This window comes from Gavialis gangeticus, unplaced genomic scaffold (genome assembly GCF_001723915.1).
Source record: "Gavialis gangeticus isolate Ggan-Ray unplaced genomic scaffold, GavGan_comp1, whole genome shotgun sequence".
NCBI classification, from domain to species: Eukaryota; Metazoa; Chordata; order Crocodylia; family Gavialidae; genus Gavialis; species Gavialis gangeticus.
In genome coordinates, this window is record NW_017729008.1 from 41356058 (window position 1) to 41375383 (window position 19326).

Here is a 19326-nt window from a genome sequence, read left to right on the forward strand (position 1 = left end):
CTTTGATCCTCATTGGGATTACCTTCCTTTGGGCTTGGAGGATCATCTCCTTGAGGAGCAACCACTCTCCTTGGACACCTGTCTCCCCTCCCCTCCGGGACCTCAGTGCTTCCCCAACTATCCTCTTTAGCTCGTTGAAATTTGCCCTCCTTTGCCTGAAATTATGCCTCATTGCAACCTTTCCATGTCATTTGGTGTGGACATGTACATTCAGTCCTGGTAAAAATTAATGGGAGTATTAACTGTGGGTCAGGGGCTCTGGCTAAACATTCAGAACCCTTTGATCCCCTTCCCCCACCTTCCACTGGTCACCAAAATCAATAGGGCTCTGCTAGTTAATACGTACAATGCTCCTGCAATGCTGGAATTGATTGGATATTGTGTTCAAAGTTACTGCTTTTACATCCAAGATGGACAAAGAGATAAACAGGGAAGTTGCCACCAAATTGAGTGTAGGAGTTTGCTTTGCTCTGCTACTTATTGCTTTTCTCATGAGTTTAATCTCATCTTCTTGTATTATAAAACTGCTTTGCAGCAACCCATTTAAGGCAGCCATTGAGCTGGTGCTTTATCATAATTATTATTAAATAAATGTGCCATCTGTTCTACCTGTAACTTACATTTTAATAAGGAGAGAATTGTAAGTAACTTGCTACTAATCCCTTCACTCTACAAACAGGGACCAAACTGCTTCTTGGTTTCAGATAGTCTGAAATGATCCTAATTTTTAAATTGCTGTTTCTATTCATAGATGTCAGGGTTGGAGGAGACCTCAATAGATAATCGAGTCCGACCCCCTGCATAGACAGGAAGGAGTGCTGGGTTCAGATGACCCCAACCAGATGCCTATCCAACCTCCTTTTGAAGACCCCTAGGGTAGGGCAGAGCACCACCTCCCTTGAGAGCCCATTCCAGACCTTGGCCACTCTAACTGTGAAGAAGTTCCTCCTAATGTCCAGTCTAAATCTGCTCTCTGCTAGCTTATGGCCATTATTTCTTGTGACCCCCAGGGGTGCCTTGGTGAGTAGAGCCTCACCAATTCACTTCTGCGCCCCCATGATGAATTTATAGGCAGCCACAAGGTCACCTCTCCACCTTCTCTTACAGAGGCTGAAGAGGTCCAAGTGCCCTTGTCTCTCTTCTCCTTGGCCTGCAAGCCCTAACCATGCGAGTCGCCCTTCTCTGGACCCTGTCCAGGTTGTCCACATCTCTCTTGAAGTGCAGTGCCCAAAACTGGATGCAGTACTCCAACTGCGGTCTGACCAGCGTCCGATAGAGGGGAAGTATCACCTCCCTGGTTCTGTTTGTCATGCATCTGCTGATGCACGATAAAGTGCTGTTAGCTTTGCTGATGACTTTGTCACACTGACGATTCATGTTCATCTTGGAGTCCGCTAGGACTCCAAGATCCCTTTCCACTTCCGTGCTGCCGAGCAGGTCATTTCCTAGGCAGTAGGTGTGCTGGGCATTTTTCCTCCCTAGGTGCAGCACTTTGCATTTCTCATTGTGCCTGTTTCCATGCCCCTCTCCCCTGAGGCCATGCTTCTTTTATATCTCTGGGTTGTAACTGAAGAGCACCTCAACATTTTGGGGGTAATGGAGTTACTTTTTAGCATTCTGTCTGAATTCTAACTTAGGTAATTTTGTTCTGTTTCCCTAAATGCCTCCCATATTTCCCTTCGGTTTCTTTCTTGCTTCTTTTACAGATGTAATTTAATCATTCTCATATGCCACCCAAGAGATGGGTGATTTGACTGGTGAACTGGTCCATGTAGGTAGTTTGGAGGATCAGACATTCACCCTAGTGATTGCCAGTATAAACCCAAAGGTTGTGTTGGGTAGCCTAGAGGGAGCAGCCCACATGAAACCTGGAGCAGAGGGGCAGAATTTGACCCAAAGCATATCTGTAATTGGATATTTGCTGGATTCTTCAGGATCCTCTAAAAATGTTGCAGGCTGTTTTATACTGTTCAGATACGTGACCTCAAAGAGGAATGGCTTAGTGAAGATTCACCCTCTAAGCACTGAATTGTGCTGCTTGGCATCAGTTAAGAAACCATCCTGATTGAGAAGAAAACTCTGATCTTATTCTTGGTAGAAATCCAAGGGCCAAAATAAGTGGTAATATAAACCAGGGCCGTGTAAGTGGCAACCTGCAGGTGCATGCGACCTCTGAGGGATTAACTTCTAGCCCTGGTGCTCCCAGTCCAGGTGCCACTTCCTTCTTTGCTCTCCTCTCTGCTACCGATGGAGACCCTTGACTCCCTTTCCCTCCTCTAGCTTCTGCCCTGGAGGTGGAACAGTGTGGCCTGCAAGGCTGAGGGAGCCCATGGCTGGGGACCCTGTGCGGCACAGAGGCACTAGTGTGGTGCAGCAGATGTTGCAGACTGTGTAAGAATGAAATGGGTTGTCATGTCCACGCAGCACAGTGGGGCCCACGTGATGCAGCCGCAGGGCCTTGAGGCCCACACAACATGTGACCTGTGGGGTGGGCAGCCTAGTGCAGTGTGTGCCTTGGGGGCCTGCAGCCCTGGCCCCTCAAAGGTTGCATGGCTCTGCTTTAAATTACTACTGAGTTGGACCAGGAGGCTTCCCTGAGAGTCATACTCATGTAATGATAACCATTATAACAATATCTCAGTAGCATAGCTACGGCAAGGCAAGCAGAGCACCTGCCCTGGCAATGACTGTGAGGGGCACTCGGGCCCTCATTCCCCCTCTGCCATAGGAGTTGGGCAAGGCAGTGCCACACCAAACAGTGTACCTGGGTGCGGGGGACAAGTGGAGCAAGTGGAATGGTGCTCCTCCACCCCTCTCCAGTCTTTGTCAAAGCAGGTAGAGCCCTGCACCAAATATATGTGGAGGGGGGCACCAGAGTCCACTCTTAGGGAGCCTGGCCATTCCACATGGCTGCTACCACTGATGTGGAGTTGATCCTACAGCAGTGGCAGCAGTAGCCCAGGAAGGTAAGCCTTCCCTTTTCCTCACCCACATGTGTCCCTCCCTTCCCCTGGTCTACAGTAGCCAGCGTACCCCTGCGCCCCTCCGACTCTGACGTATGAGCTTATGATGCTTCTGCAGTCCCTAGCTGTTAGGTAGCAGTTTTCATCAGTAGATCTTAAAGTGCTTTACAGAACAGATCAAAACTTGTGGAAGAGGTGTGATATCTTTTATTAGACCAACTAGATATTTGCAAGCAAATTATTTATTTGCAAGCTTTTGGATATGCTCTCCCTTCATCAGGCATAGGAGAGAGCAGAGCTTGTAAAAATTCTCCTAGGTAGAAATGAAAATTCATATTTCACAAGAGAGCTAAAGGTGTGGTAAAGTCTCCTGTTTGGAATAGTTCATTTTGCCCAGGTTAGGCCCAGAGAAAGGTTGAAAAAGTCTTTTTACCTCAAAGTTGTCTGATGGCAAGCAGGATGTAGAAGTATATTTCCTCCAGGTTATGATGTTTTGTATTTCACAGAAGAGTGGAAAGATGCAAAGCTTTTCCAGGCAGGAGTTTCTTTTGGTGGTGACTGGTATGGCTACAACCTGGATACCTTACAAAAGAGACAAACTTGGTCCCATCTCTTTAAAATTGTGGAATACCTTTCCAACCTTAGTATAAGTGAAGGTTTGTTATAAATACAGGGACAACATGAACCCAGCACTGATAGGCACCAAGCTTCAGAAATAAAGCAGTGAGTGCTTTCTTTTTGTTCTTCAAGGCTGTGCGAAGCTTGAAAAATTCCTACTTTGAACCGCGATATATCCTGCTCGTACCAATGAATAAAGAGAGATATGAGGGACATCTGCGGAGGAAAGGGATATTCAGCCGGCCAGAGATTGAGGAGGCCATCACCAGAGTGGACATGTATATCAAAATAAATCAGGATTCTCCAGGATATTTTGATGCAATAATTGACACGGGTGAGTCCGTTTCGTCTGTGCCACAAATCTGATTGCCACCCCAGCGTGAGGACAATGGAAGCAATAAAACTGCCCGGCAGACGAAGCTGTCTGTGAAGCAAAAAAAAAAAGAGGAAAATTGTTAAGCACAGCAAGATTGAATACACCAAAGCTAAACACAGCAACCCAGCTACTTTTTATCCTGGGGTCAAAAAGAGTTGCAGGTCCCTGTCTGTGTCACCTCAATATTAACTGTACTGTGCTCTAACTACATCCTAAATCCATCCAGACGCTGAACCTGGTGCAGAAATCAGCAGTACAGTAGCTCAACTAAATTGTGCCAGCTGAGGCTATGATGTTGCTATTCTGTGTTTTGTCCTAGCTTCTGTATTGGTTTCTGAACTTAGCTGAGAACAGTGGGTGTTTTTCTTTTTTTTGCCTGATAGGCTCTGAATGTGTCGGCTCTTTATCCTTATTTCATACTGGTACCATTTGAGGTCAACAGGTGCAGATGAGGCAAGGATGCTGCTGCAAAGACATTCTTTGCAATGGTTCTTCTGCTTCATAACTTGCTCAGCGTCTTGGTCTAAAATAATTGAATCTGCTGATCTCCAGGGCATTCTGTGATGCTGATGTTTTCCCCAGGATTTTTAGGGAGTGAGGGAAAATTATGAGAAAGGGTTTTAGGACAGAGATTTTTTTCCAAATTACTTTTTTGCATGGCCATTGTTTGGGGAGGTATTGAGGTTTAGATTAAATGGATGGTCACGTTAAATGTTAGTGTTTATTTTTAATTATTGTCAAGGATACATGGAGCTTACTTCTTAGTGTAGTTCCTCAGAAATAAAGTTTGAGAAGGGGAGCATTTAGGAAGAATATAAGAATTTAGACTATAGGCTGAATTTTGGGAAAGGTTTTTATTCACAGGTATGTTTGGCTGTAGTTTAGTCTCCCAGGAGAAGCAAGGGAAGTCTTGTCACACGGGGACAAGATTTTTTGGAGATAGTTTATTAGAGAACATATGGCACAGGATAGGCTACAAATGGCCTCTCTGATTCTGTAACTTTAGAGGGTGCACAATGGTTATCCTCTTAGGTATCCTTTTCTTCCCTCCTTGAAATGCTAATTTATTTTATTTTATTTTTTTTGCAGATGATCTTGACGAGGCATACACAAAACTGAGCCTCATTATAAAGGAGTATCTAGGTTTGGAGCAACCTTCGTTCTCTGATGGCAATCTGTACTTGGACAGCAGATCCATAAGAGGTACAGTACGTGACGTTCCAGAGCTGACACCCACTGGTTTCTAGAGTTAATAATGGCTGGGGAGGGCTCCGTCTGTGAGAGAAGAAGCATTAGGATTGCTAGTCTGAAGCTTTACATGGTTTCTTGGCTGCCCTTTTCCTGGGGTTATGAACCTCAGCAGAACCCTATAGTAGAGATATGCCATATGGCCACAGAAGTGGGGTTTGTCCTTCCTTTGTTACACTGCCTCCCCAAATGAAAGAAGCTAGTCAGTAGAAGCCTTCTTCTGTCAGCACGACTGCACCCATAACATTGATTTTTCTGGTGGAACTGCATTGGCTAGGGGTGTGAAAAGGTCACATCCACTTGCTGATGGCTGTACCAGCAAAACTTTGCCCAAATCCATGACAGTCCTCTTTCTGGTTGCTTTTTATGGGAGATCACTCAGGAGAATGCTGCTTGGGAGGAGTACACTGTTTAACCTGATGGAGAGTCAGGGTATAGATCCGTAGATGTTAGGGTCGGAAGGGACCTCAGAAGCTCCACATGTCATGATTGTCAGCAAATTGTTGGATTTCTTTCGCCTTCTCTTCTCACAATTTGTTTTTGATTTCTTGGATCTTCTTCTTGGCTTCAGTTTCTGATATAAAGCATCTGAAGTTCCTTCTAGGGACTACCTTAATATTCCTTAACATTTTGGAGTTCTATCAATTATGTGGTTCATTGCTGGCTCCAGAAACTTCATTAGCCTGGGTTTTGGCAGTTCTGCTATCTATAAAGTAACTTTCAAATTTACTACATGCTATTAAATTCATTTAGAGCTTCATTTATAGGTGTTTAAATAAATTTAACTATCCTATTTCCAGAGAGTGTCTCTCATCTTATGGACTGCGTGAAATAATTTATTTTAAAAAAAGTTGCCTCAAGGTTGACTTTAATATGGACATTTTGAGTAAGATAGTAGCAGGGGAAGATTGGTTGTGTGATATTATGATAGGCTGTTAATTCTTTTTTTAATGAACTGCTGTGCAAGATCTTTTTGTTCACATAGAGAGTAAAGACACTGGGAGAAAACAGATAAGCTCCTCTTTTTCAAAACTTTTTATAGAAGAAATATAATGCATTATTATAAACTGATGTTAATGCCTTGTACTTGCATAGCAGCTTTCATCCCAGGTTCTCTGTGTTTTACAACTGTTAATTAAGTCTTGCAAGACTTCTGTGAAGTACATATTACTATCCACATTTTATAGATAGGGAGATGGAGGGTAGTGTAAAACATTGGGGTTATCTGCGATGCTGAGCACCCATAACTCAGGGAAATTGAGGGAGAGTCATAAGTATTCAGCATCTCTGAGAATAAGGCTCGGTGTCTCACCCAAGGCTGCAAAGTGAATGATATGCGGCACCTGGAATAGCGTCCTAAGAGGCTTAACTTTCACCTCTTCACTTCTCATCACTAAACAGCGTAGCATCTACAAACTGGTGGCATATCATGGCTAGGGTGATACTATACTTATGTGAAGGAGTTGCCTCAGTACTGGAAACCTCAAAGCAAAAGCCTGGAGGTGGTTGCTTCAGGGCAGCAGCACACAAATGAACAGCTGTCCTGGGAAGAATCTGCCATGTCCCAGGAGTAAAATGTCATGGGTCAGTTGATTTACATTCAGTTAAGAGTTGGATCATGTGATCGGACCTTTTTTTCTTCATTGTTTTCTTGGGATATACTGTTCACATACCTGTGGCCCAATGGGCGTTTTTGAGGAAGGTACCTATTCAAAATTTGAATATGTTGAAGATTGCATATATTTGCCTCCCTTTTCTCCACCCATCAAGTGTCTTTTACATTGTAAGTTCTTTCAGAGATCTGTCTTTCTCTATAGCAGATTGGGGTCCTTCTTCTGGTTGGGCTTTCTGCCTGCTACCTTAATATAACTATTCATAAGAGCTGTCTTTGAAGTCTAAGTTGTTATTTGTGGGTAACTTTTGGGCTAGGCCGAGTCTCAACCTCCCTGATCTTGACAGCCGGCAAACCAGGAGAAGGTGCAAACACTCAGATTTGTCCTCATCACTGACTAATGCTGCACAAAAATTCAGGTGCAGACTCTATTTGCAGGAGCAAAAGCACTACCTCCTAATTCCCCACTAGATTTTATCAAATGTAAGATGTTACAATAGTCTAAATAATTTAATGGTAGCAGTATTCAATAGCTGAGTACCTGAACAAAGTAACACACATGAATCCCATTTATTACTCAACCTAACGATCACATTAGATTGGAAAGAATGACCTCAGAAAAAAGATGAAGGACAGAAACTAGAATGCAAGTAGATGAACATTTTTCACAGAAAAATACCTCTTTTTCTGACCTTACAGTTCTCATGCTCAAGAGAAATATCCAGAACACCTTCAAAAGATGGGAAACAAAAAATCATTAGCTTACTGGATACAAAAAAACCCAGGGACTTAACACAGACTTTGACTCCATGGCCCATTATAATTTACCTGATCTCTGCTTATTTCTTTGCACTCCACAAGTGATAACATCCCTCTCGAAAGGTTGCTCTTCCACTTGTTAGGTTATCCTTTCTGCTGCATTTCTCTTGTCTGTTAGCTACCTGATAATGTCTCTTATATCCTGCTTCCATTTACATGTGAGGTTTTGCACAGGCTTTTGTTCTGTCTGCTATATAGCTTAAGCTGTGTTTGCTTTTTTTCTCAGCAACAAGGAAGGGTATGTGGTACCCAAAAGCTTGTCTGTGTCCTTTCTAACTATACAGTTGGTTCAATAAGAGAGAGCAGCTACAAAAAAATACTCACCTCTCACATTTTTATCATTTAGATTTTCATTCTGAAAGAAAAGCTCTGATAGCAGCTGTGACTTTCAGCTTGTGGTAAATGGTGTTTATGGGAAGGGGTCTTATGTGTGCATGATAATACCTGTTCCCTGCTAGGTGCTAGAACACCATCCACTGGAGATCACAGAACGCCAACTGGTGGAGAGACTACTAAACTAGCCCATCCTTCTGCCCTGGGTGAATTCTTGAGCTCATCAGCCAGAAACTCTGCTGCTAGGATCTCAGCTCACCTCTCCGCACAGAAAACGCCAGTGGTAAGGGAAGAATGCCAACCTATGCATTATTGAGCACTAAGCGATAGACCAAATTGGCATGCTTCTTCCCAGATCATTTTTATTGCAGTTCCTCAACTCCTTTGTCAATATTTTTCCAGCAGCAAGTTGCTCAGAATCAAGATAACAAAGGCATGTTAAAGAAAATGGGCTGAGCACTATCAGCTAAAAGGGATGAATGGGGTAGGGAGCAGATGGCCTGACTGAGTCAGACAGCCTGTGCTCTTGCAAGAATGAACAGGAATCATCTCATTCATCTTAAAAAATGGATGAGTTTCAGTGAGGGGCAAGGGAGCTGCCTGCATGACAAACTTACCATAATCTGTCGGATAAACACAGCTTATCAGGAGCTACTTACGAGTGAGATCCTCCTTCCATTAAAGCCAGTGGCAAAACAGGCCATAGCAGAAGCTCTCGCAGTGCGGCCCTGTCATATTCCAATGAACCTGCAAATTCTGCTAACTACCTTGTCACAAGGAGACAAGAAAGGAAAGGAAAGGAAGTGGCAAAGCACTTCAACTGTGGTGGCTGGGAATTGATGCTGATTCATTTCAGGATTAAATCTAGGCACATTTCTCTGCTACTTTTGGGGTCCCCCCTTCTGCTTTTCAATCTGTAGATTCACCAACATCCTTCAACTCCAAATAGTCTTGTGCAACTTTGGCTCTGTCTTTTTTTTTTCTTTTTAGTTTTTTCTCCAAAAGCAGATACTCATATACTCATTTGCTCTTCCTGCAGACCGTGATGGGGCTGGTGTTAGGAAGCAGATATGTCTAATGCTCCAGTTTAATGATAATGGCAAGAAAGAATTAAAAAAAAAAGAATAGAAGCTTTAAAAGATGTTCCATTTGGTTATAATGTCATAATGATGAATGATGGCTGGGCAGGCATGGCTTGCTGTACAGTGTTGTCACTATCTCTGTATTTATAGCCACCTGCCTCTGCCTCTGCCTCCATCTCAGGATGGAGCTGAGAAACAGAAAACCACCTGGGTATCAAAGCTTAAAGGTTTAGCAGTAAGAAAGGTGCGACTGTAAAATGCAGTACACGGATAGGGAGCCCTCCATCTTCAAAAACACAGTCCTTCCTCTCCAGCCATGTACAATTAACTAAGTGTCAAGGATGTCATTCTTTTTAGAGTTTTTTTCATCAAAACGTACCTTACCTTGAGGTGAGGGAGAAGCCAGTGTTTCTCTCACCTCAGGGGCTCTCCACCATCACCCATATCACAGCAATTTATTTTCTTTTCTCTTTACTTCATCTTTTTTTTTTTGACAGTTTACGTTTTGTCAAGCCAGAGAAAAAGTGTTTTACAATGAAAGTGGCTATAATTTAACCTGGTCTCAAGTTACTTGGTGGTTGAAAGGCTCTCTTCCATATTAGTTTCCTTGTCTGATGCTAGTAATGTCTTTTTGGTTATTTACTACCCTAAGTGCCCAACATATTTTTTCATGTGTATGATGAAGTCCTGGGGCACCAGCTGGAGTGTCGATCTATAAATACTTCAAGGTGAAGCACAAACGCATCTCTGATCATTTTTAATATTAAGGGTATAAATCTCTGTATGATTTTGAAATAATGTTCTCTCTTAAGTTGTTGCATTTGGGAGTAGAAAGGAGACCTGCAGTTTTGGCTGCTAAAAGCACAAGGCATTGCTGCCACAGCTGCTTTCCACAGTGTGGAAAGGCAAAAAGAGAGCATAACATGACTGGCATTGACAATCAGTGGCAAGTCCTGCTAGTCAGAGACCTTGGAGCAGGAATAAGGAGCATTGCTTTAGTTTTTTGTGGGCATAATTAACTACGCTAGGTGCAAGGCAGTAGTAAGTCGATACATACTCCACACAACAACCAGGCAGAATTGCATCTTTACAAAATAGAGGCTTTATGCTGCAGGAGTAGCCACAGTAGAGTATTCACCAAGGGCCAGGTGGTGGATAGCTTCAACGATGTGGCCTGAGTTGTGTTGGTTTTGCTGTTCATTTTCTACCATCTGCAGTGCTGGTTTGTCATGTGGTGGAAGTTACGCAGGACCACCAAATTATTATGGGTCCAGGTCCTGTGATACCAGAATCACACCAAACAAAGATGTATCACAGAGAAGCCTAGAGAAGTTGGGCTGGAAGGGACCTCCAGAGGTCATCTAGTCCGACCCCCTGCTTGAGGCAGGATCGTCCCTATCCAAACCACCCTACACAAATCCATCGTTGAACCTCTTAGCAAAACTACTCAGTCAACCCAGACACAACACAAGACATAACACACTAACCTGTCCCAAGTAAAGCAGGGGGAGCATAGCCGATGTTCTGCTTCTGTAAAGGTTGTTGAAATGTGCGTAAGAGATCCAAAGTAGAGGGCCATGCCCCCCAGTATAGAGGAAGGTAAAAACCCCCATGTCCATACCAGTCTAATCCCCCATGTCCATACCAGTCTGATCATGGGGTAAAATTCCTTCCTGACCCCAAATGTGGCAGTTTGGTCTGACTCTGAGTGGAGGGAAGAACTGTCTATCCAGGAGCCTCCAAGTCCCAGCAGGAGCATTGCCACACCCCAATAAAAATCCTAAGATTTGGCTGTATCCAACACAGCCCAGCATTTTACAGCTTATGAAAAGGAGAAGTAAGATTTTCCTGCCTATGAATTTTCTCCTCTCAGTTTTCACAGGCTTCTCAGCCCCTTGGACATCTGTAGGATGCCTGCTGGGTGGCTTTTGGGCCACACCGCTGGGTCTTGCAGATGCTAGGGCAGGAGAATTACAGAAACATTAGCCAGAGCTGGAGGTGCTATTGGTCTACAGCTTCCCTGGGCATCTATTCCACTGCCTCACTTTTCTAACGGTAAAGATGTTTTTCTGGCTGTCCAATTTAATTTAAACAGACTTTGCTATGTGGTAATATCATGATGCAATGAGCTTTTGGTTTGCCTGGTTTTGTACGCTTACTGTTGCCCACTGGGTTTGTCTGTACTGGGAAAATGCATTGTGCTGTATCACTTTATTAAATACTTAGGACCAAATGATTTGATCTGCTGAGGCCCAGGTGTGAAAGGTGTCCTTAACTGGCTGGAGAGTCCCAGAAGAGCATTTCTTCTGAAGAAAGACATATCATAGATTTCATAGACATTAGGGCTGGAAGGGACCTTGCAAAATCATCGGGTTCAGCCCCCTGCCCAAAGGGGCAGGACGTCAGCTAGGGTCAGATCACCCCAGCAAGTTAAGCATCCAAATGCAACGTGAACATGTCAGAGTAGGTGCTTGCATCACTTCTTGGGGGGGAGTCCATTCCAGACTGTAGAGACTCGGATGGTAAAGAAGTTTTTCCTTATGTCCAGTCTATATTTAATAAAGTTATACAGCACAATGCATTTTCCCAGGGCAGACAAACCTGGTGGGCCAAGGGTAAGCTTACAGAAACAAACTTGAGTTGACATAGAGTTGGGAGAACTGGACTTGTTACCTTCTTCACCCATCACTTCCCTACCTGGGGCATAAGAAGTTAAAGGAAGTGTTCTGGGGTGGGACACAGTTCAGCTCTGCTTTGCTCAGTCATTAGTGTACATCTTAGCTGTTTTTTTCCTCCTCTAATTTGCATCAGCAGCCCAAAATTAGGGAGTCATGGCTGGCTCTTTGCTATCACCCTTCAGCTTAGACATCATACAGAATCAGTGTCATAGTAAACAAGGACAGGTTAAAATAAGATGTAACTCCAGACTGAAAGCTGAGCTATATTTAACCCCTCATTAACTACACCATGTCATAACACAAATCTGTTTCCCAGCATAGATAAGCCTGTACACTAGAGTTTTCGCTGGAGAGAGGAATGGCACAGTCACTTATTTTATGCTGCATATAGTGACAACCACCTATGTTTAAGTTACAGTTGATTACATTTCTTGTTCAGGAAGAAGCTTCTCTGCAACGGCGACGTGAAGCAGCACATCGGGCTCTGAACGGGAAGGCTCCCAGTGCATACGCCCAGCTGTTTCAAAGGTAACGTTGGAAGTTACTTCAATGAAGTACTCTAGCCAAAGAGGTGAATCCTCACCTTTGACTACTTTGCCATTGCAGCCTCAGGATGAATGGTTAGAAATCGTCACAAAGTCCCACAGATAGTTCTTCTCCCTGAGGCATTTAAATCTAACCCTACAATTATATCGTTCACAAGAAGACCATTTGCCTTCTAACAGGGGAGCTGCAGTCGTCCCAGATTAATTAAAACATGAGAGTAGGCAACTAACAAGTAACATGTTGTGGATTTATGAACGTGCATGAAGTGGCCCCAAGATGGGGAACCTTGAGTCGGTGAAAAAGATCAATGAGGTCATGTCCTTGTCAGAAGAGGATGGTTTCCTACAGCATATTTTCCAGTGGATATGTCAGTTTGAAGCAGTTTCACAAGCTTCTGAAAGCTGAGCTCCACTGCCTTTCTTCCTGGGAAAACGAAACCAGTTTAGCCCCTACCTGCTGGCAAGCCAACCATTACAAACCTACAACCTACATGCGCTATTAAAAGCCCTACAAATTAGGGCTGGAAGTGACCACATGAGTTTATCCAGTCCAGCTCCCTGCTGAAGGTAGGATCATCCCTTGACTTAAACCATCACAACCAAGTGTCTGTCTAACCTGCTTTTGGAAATTTTCAGGGATGAGGATTTCACATTTTCTCTAAGCAACCTATTCCAATGCTTGACTACCCTCATAGTCAGAAAATCCCTCCTAATCTCCAACCTAAATTTTCTCTGCTGCATTTTGAGGCCATTTCTCCTAGTCCTGTCCATTATAGCCCCAAAGAAAAGTCTATCTCCAGCCTCTTTATATAGGCCTTCAGGTATTGGAAGACTTATAAAATCCCCCTTCAAATTTCTCTCCTCCAAACTAAAAAAAAAACCCTAATTCTTTCAGCCTTTCCTCAGAAGTCATGTTTCCCAGGCCTCTAATCATTTATGTCACTGTGCTGGACTATTTCCAATCTGTCCACATCTTTCTTGAAGTGTAAGACTCGCACACAGCATTCCAGGCGAGGCTTCACCATTGGTGAAGGCTCACTGCAGACACAGGCATCAGGTATAGTAATTTGCTTGTGGTTGTAATGGCTAGAAACTCATTGGTATTTAAAGAAAGTGGAGACTAAAGAACAATTGAGGCATCCATCTCAAGCCCTCCTAAGCTAATCCTTTGGAATCTACTGGATGAAAAAATCTCAAAGCATGGTGCATCCATCACTACTTGCCATAGACAACTCTAATGTATCTACTGCAAAAAAATATATATATTTTTTTTGATATTTGACCTGAATTTCCCTTCTTTCAATGTCACTGCATTATTCATGTGTTCTAAAACTGCTAATATTAAGACCATTGCCGCCGTCATTGCAGACAGTTTAGTAGTCTTCCTTCCACTCAAAGCAGGGTATATTTTTAAGCTATGTGGCATTTTTATTTTGACAGGGTGGGAACAGGAGGAATCATGTTTGGCTCCTGACAGCTTGTGATTATAAATTTCATGGCCTTTTGGAGATTTAAAAAAAATAAGTAAATAAACCAAAGTTGCTAATACTGATGCATTATTCAGTTCTGTGTCCTGAGAAAAGTTCCTTTAGCATCTTGAATAAAAGGAAGAAGGGATTTTGTTTTCCACCCCAGTTCTGCTTGAGGTCAATTATGCTAGAAAAAAGTTTGAAACCAACTTATTTTATTTTTATTTTGTTGCCTGCCTGATCATTTCTGGTTTGGTTTTTTGTTTATCCTAGAGAGACCTGAACGAACAGTTAATCTAAGACCTGTCTTAGTTCCTTACTGTTTGCACCCCTTATTTCACCGTGCCTCTCATCCTGAGGAATCTGATTTTGGAGTTAAAATCAGACTTTGTTTTGGCAGAGCTGTCAAGCAGGTGAAAGAATCTCCTGTCACCCCCAATCAGTATTTGCAATTACCAGGCCTCGAGGGACATCTTCACTCAGTGGGGAAAAACAAAATTAGATGCAAGAGCCAACACCCCATTCCACACGGTGATACAGGGAGTGAACTCAGGCAATGCCATAAATATAACCATTATAGAACAGCAGACTCTGAGAGATGGAAAATGAATCCTGAAATCATAAATATTATATAAAGAAGAGACCCATAGGTCATTTAGTCCACACAAATGGCTAGTGCCTGGTTTTTTCTTATAGACTGGATGGTGCAGTAGTAAACATAATGTTCTTAAATGTCCCATCTGATCAGCTTTCTCTTTAGAGGCTTTTCCATACGCTGATATATCTCCATCTCAGGCAAATTATCTTGATGTGAACTGTATTACCTTATTTACTCACAAACAGTGCACGCTTTTCCCAAACCTTGCCCACCCAAACAGTTGCTGGAAACTGCAATGTGCATTATATGCAGAAAATATGGTAAAAGCAGTTTCTTCCAGTAACTAGACAACAGTGAAAGTAAAATCTGCACAAGACTTGCAGGGAGTGGAACAATGGGCAGACTTGGCTCCCTAGTTGTTGCTACTATTCGTTGCTACAAGGAAAGAACTTTTAAAATCCATTTTGCCTTTCAAAAACAAGTTGCACATTTTATTCTGGAAGATGTTGTATGCAAGAAATGATGATATCTCCATCAGTTTCACTCCATTAATGCAAACTTATACCAGTTGCACCATCCAGAAGAATGATTCTGCATACAGGTCTGAAATGTAAACTTTTCCCATGCCCTTACCCTCCATTAGCCAGGGCTTATAGATTCATTTCTTTTTATCTTTCCTAATAAACCTATCCCCATAGCCTCCTAGTAAATGTTATTATTTTGCTATAAATATGTTCCAGTCTGTTAATTAGGTGCCAGAATTGACTGCAGTCTTCCAAGTGCAGCTGTAACGAAAGTTATCCATGCTCTGGGTCTTATTGCCCTTGCACACTCAGCCTGAAATTGCATTGGCTTTTTGTCCTATCATATTGCATTACAAATCCAAGTCAGACCTCCCGTTTACTGTCACCCCCAGGTCTTTTTCAGCAGAATTGCTTGCTCCTTCCTGTTAAGTTTCCCAGTCTTGCAGTATTTTTTTCCCACATTTTATTTTCTTTGAACACTTATTTACTTGGTTATTAAGTTGCATATATTTCAAATCCAATTATATTATTTTCCTTGATCTCTACCCTCATTTTAATCACATCTCCATTGCTCCCATCAATTGTTTACTTTAATTTAAACAATGAGAAACACTATCCTGTGTGTTCAATTCCTCTGTTGCCAAGCAAAGGAGAATTCCTGGTTTTGTAAGACCTAGAAAAAGATCTGTTCCCTTTTCTGCCAGTGAAGCAGCATTTACTGAGAGAAACATAATTGCTGGAACTGTGCTGACATAACCAAGGTTGCAAATAGACAAAGAAAGAAAAATGTCAAAAAAATACTAATGGTTTTTTTGGAAATGCAAAAAGAGAGACCACAGCCATGTTGCTGAAATTGGTGGGGAGCAAAACTTTGTTCCACTGAGGACAAGTAAATAACTATGTATAACATATAGTTGTTGTTAAACAGAACAACCATTTAGCTGTTAAATATACAGACCATTTACTACATAAAATACCAGTATTTAGCACCCAGATGTTCTTTACCAAGTCCATAACATACTGCAGTTAAAGATCCTTTCAGATCTTGGATCAGTAAATCAAGAATGGTTGGATTTAAGTCAGAGTAGTTAAATCGATTTTTAAAGTGATGCCAGAAAATGATATCTGTTTTATTTATTGCAAGCCCCCAAAGAGATTATTGCATACACTTAGATTTTAAATGCAGATTTGTTTTAAACATCTGGCCTCTTTATTTTGTGTCTGCAGACATGTACAGGTGTAATTAGAATTGGTTTGATGTTTAGGTGCCCAGTAGAGTCTGTGGCGGGCTTACTAGGTGGTTTGACATCGAAATAACATCACTTGTCCCTGTGTGATTGAGGCTGAACTGAGGTCTTCATTACGTTCAGGGCATAAGCAAGAAGTGTAACGATGAAGCCGGCATCCTGGACAGCTGCCACACACAGGGGCAAAGCAACCGTACCGCTATGGTAGCAGCCGTTTTTGCCCACTCTTCCCCCAAGTTGGTCACCAGGGCAGCTGCCCTGTTCTCCCTGCCCTCGTTACATCGCTGCCGTAATGTAATAAACAGCTTGTTAATTTAATCTGAATGCTCCATATGGGACCAGATTCTTATCCCTGCTTATATAAACGAGCAAAGAGGTAGTTAGCCATGTTAGCCTGAAGTCAGACCAGGCTGGCACCAAAGTGGTGGAAGGGGGGCTCTCAGAGCCACTCTAATGAAAGCACCTGCAGTATCACATGTATTCAGCATCCTGTGGTTCAAAATAGCTGTGGGGGCGCTTTAACTAAAGCTCATTCAATGAGCTTTAGTTAAAGCACCCCTGCTGCCATTTTGAACCGCCAGGACCCTGAATACATGTGACATGGAAGCTGCTGGAGCGCAGTGTTTAGCACACTCCAGCAGACTCGGTTAATCAAGTCTGCTCCAACGTGTGCCAATTAGCACGCATCAGAGCAAAGGTCCATCATGTGTATAAGTGCCCTTGGTGACTAACTTGTTCAGAATTGTATAAGCATTCATAGGCAACAGCCTACCTTGTCAGGTGCTATCAATGGATTTACAATTAAGCAAGAGGGGGCATGGCAAAAGGAGAACTGCAGAGCGTGACGGCTAATTCCATCATCCCGAGTTCCCTCTATCTGAGAGCATCCGCATGCTTTGCAGTTTTACTACTGCAGCCTCTTACAGGCAGGGCTTGGAAGTGTGCAGGGATATGATCATATCATGCATTTGAACGTAGCATTCTTGATGCACCCTCTTACGCTTGTATTACTGTTGCCCCGGCCATGCGAGTTCCACGCATGGGGTCATGTATGCTATTTGCAGGCTTTTGTGTTTGAGATATATGTGTATATATAATGTGTATGTATATATGTGTGTGTGTGTGTGTGTGTTAGAAGCATTCTTTTGTGCCCATTTTGGCAACAGGATTACAGAGGCAGTGACTGTGTCCCAGATCCACATATATCCTTTTCAAAGGGTGTAATTTATCTTAGCTGATTTTTTCCTTCTTCTTTGAGCTGAAACAGCCTAGTGAGGTTAGAACTATAAACTCCCTGGACATAAATGAATAGGTTCACAAGGCAGTATAAAAAAAAACACAAGGCACTTGGTGGGTACATGGAAAGGAAAAAATCCCTGTCAAGCCTTTTAAAACGTGCTCGTTTCAATTGACGGGCTGGTTGTTGTCTGCAGAGGTGTTGCTTCTGCGAATGGGTCGCTGATTCTGAATCAAAGCCTTCATTTCAGGGTTCAGAGTCCATTTCCCTGTAGTGGAGGAGTCCTCAGAGTTGTGACCTTCCATCTGAAGTCATGCATGATGAATCCTCTTCTCAGCTTTCTGTTTCTGACTTCTGTAACTTCCACTGTCAAGCGGCATGTTTCGGTGTTGTATATTGAGCCAAGAGATTTGTTAGGGAAATTTTTTAAATTCCATTACACTGAGTCTATTTACACTGAGAGCCCTCTAGCTGCTCTGAGGGCTCTTAATGCGATAAGGACCCTTTCTTCTCAATTTAATTGGTTCAGATTTTGTCTGGGCCACTAATGAGGAAAACCATTACCAACTGGCAGCTATTTGATGGTCTAAGCAATAGCAACCTGTAGTCTCACTTTAAAGGAAATTTGTTTATGAACAGAAATAATTGGGTGAAATTAAAAGGAATGTGCAAAGATGGATGGTCAAAAAATCCTGGTTGCAATGAGATGTGCTCCCTCGGTGGTTCCCAGCTTTTTTTATACTGCAGACCAGCCACCAACCCTTTGTGGCCTGGTACTGGGCTGCGGCCCAGTGGTTGGGAACCTCTGTGCTGGGCTATGGGACAGCTTCCCAAGAAGGATTGTGAAAATCCCATCATCGAGACATTTTAAGTAACTGGAACAAAGCACAAAAAAGGCATAAAAGAGAGGACAGTCCTGCGTGTATAGAGGTGGCTGAGTTGGCCCACAAGATCTTTTGTGATTTTAGCATTTCTGATTCCTAAGGGAAAAGCATCCACAATCCACTTCTGCAACAGGAACCATTATTGGTAATCATAGCAGAGAAGTTAAAGAATGAGCAGACGTGCAGATTATAAGGGTTTATAACCCTTAAAGGAAATAGATTCCTTCGGAGCTCAATTGGGGTTTATCAGCAAAATGAGGGCTGTATCTGTTCAGAGGACAGGTTTTTTTTGGAAGAACTGAATCTTAATTTTAAGCCAAACATTTTAAGACAGACTCTTCTTAAGTTTGAAATCTAGGTGTGGTCTTTGAGATGATTTGCTTTTCATACTGTGATTACTATCTGTGTAGAAAGTTGTGCCGACATTTAGGTTGCAATGGATTTTTTAAAGTTATTGTGTGTGGCTGCTTTGGAAGATGTGAAGTAGGAACTTAATTCAGGTGGCGAGGTGATCCAAAGAATAATGCAATAGGGTGAGATTTTTGAAAGCTCTTAAGTGATTTCCAATGGGATTTGTGCTCCAGAGTCACTTAAGTGATTTTGAAAATCCCACCCTTAATAAATATAAAAACATGGCCGGATCTAGGATTTTGAAGAAGGGAATGTAGATGGTGGGGCACATCATCACATATAACACAACACACAATTTATCCAGGTAAACCGAAACTGGAAGCTTTACTAATATGGTTGAGGGCTAGCACTGTGTTACCAGTTTAAGATCAAAGCAAAAAACAAATATAGCGATTGGGATGTGCACTAATTTGCTAGAGTACATATAAGGTTTAAAAAAATGCAACAAACTGGAAAAAAATAGTCACGGCATATTGTATCATTTCTCGTGTAGCCATTATAGTGAAATGTATGTCTCTTATTCAGATTTATAAAACAAAATCTAGCTTTCTTGAGCATCTCCAATACTTTACTGTCTGTTGTTCCTACACTCGAGTTCAGGTTTTTAGCTAGAGCTACAAACAGTCTGCAGGGCTATGAAACAGAAGACAGACATTACCAGAAATGGCTAACAGACGGCAAC

General features: G+C 42.5%; 1 protein-coding gene across 3 annotated transcripts in view; it reads left to right on the top strand.

Annotated features, from left to right (window-relative positions):
- LRGUK (leucine rich repeats and guanylate kinase domain containing) overlaps positions 1–19326 on the top strand; it is a 69867-nt gene that overhangs the window by 41434 nt on the left and 9107 nt on the right. For all 3 annotated transcript variants that reach the window (XM_019509630.1, XM_019509631.1, XM_019509632.1), the window contains exons 14-17: positions 3714–3915; positions 5047–5160; positions 8095–8252; positions 12169–12257. In XM_019509630.1, the coding sequence (XP_019365175.1) occupies positions 3714–3915; positions 5047–5160; positions 8095–8252; positions 12169–12257 (563 nt within the window). The remainder of the gene's footprint in view (positions 1–3713; positions 3916–5046; positions 5161–8094; positions 8253–12168; positions 12258–19326) is intronic.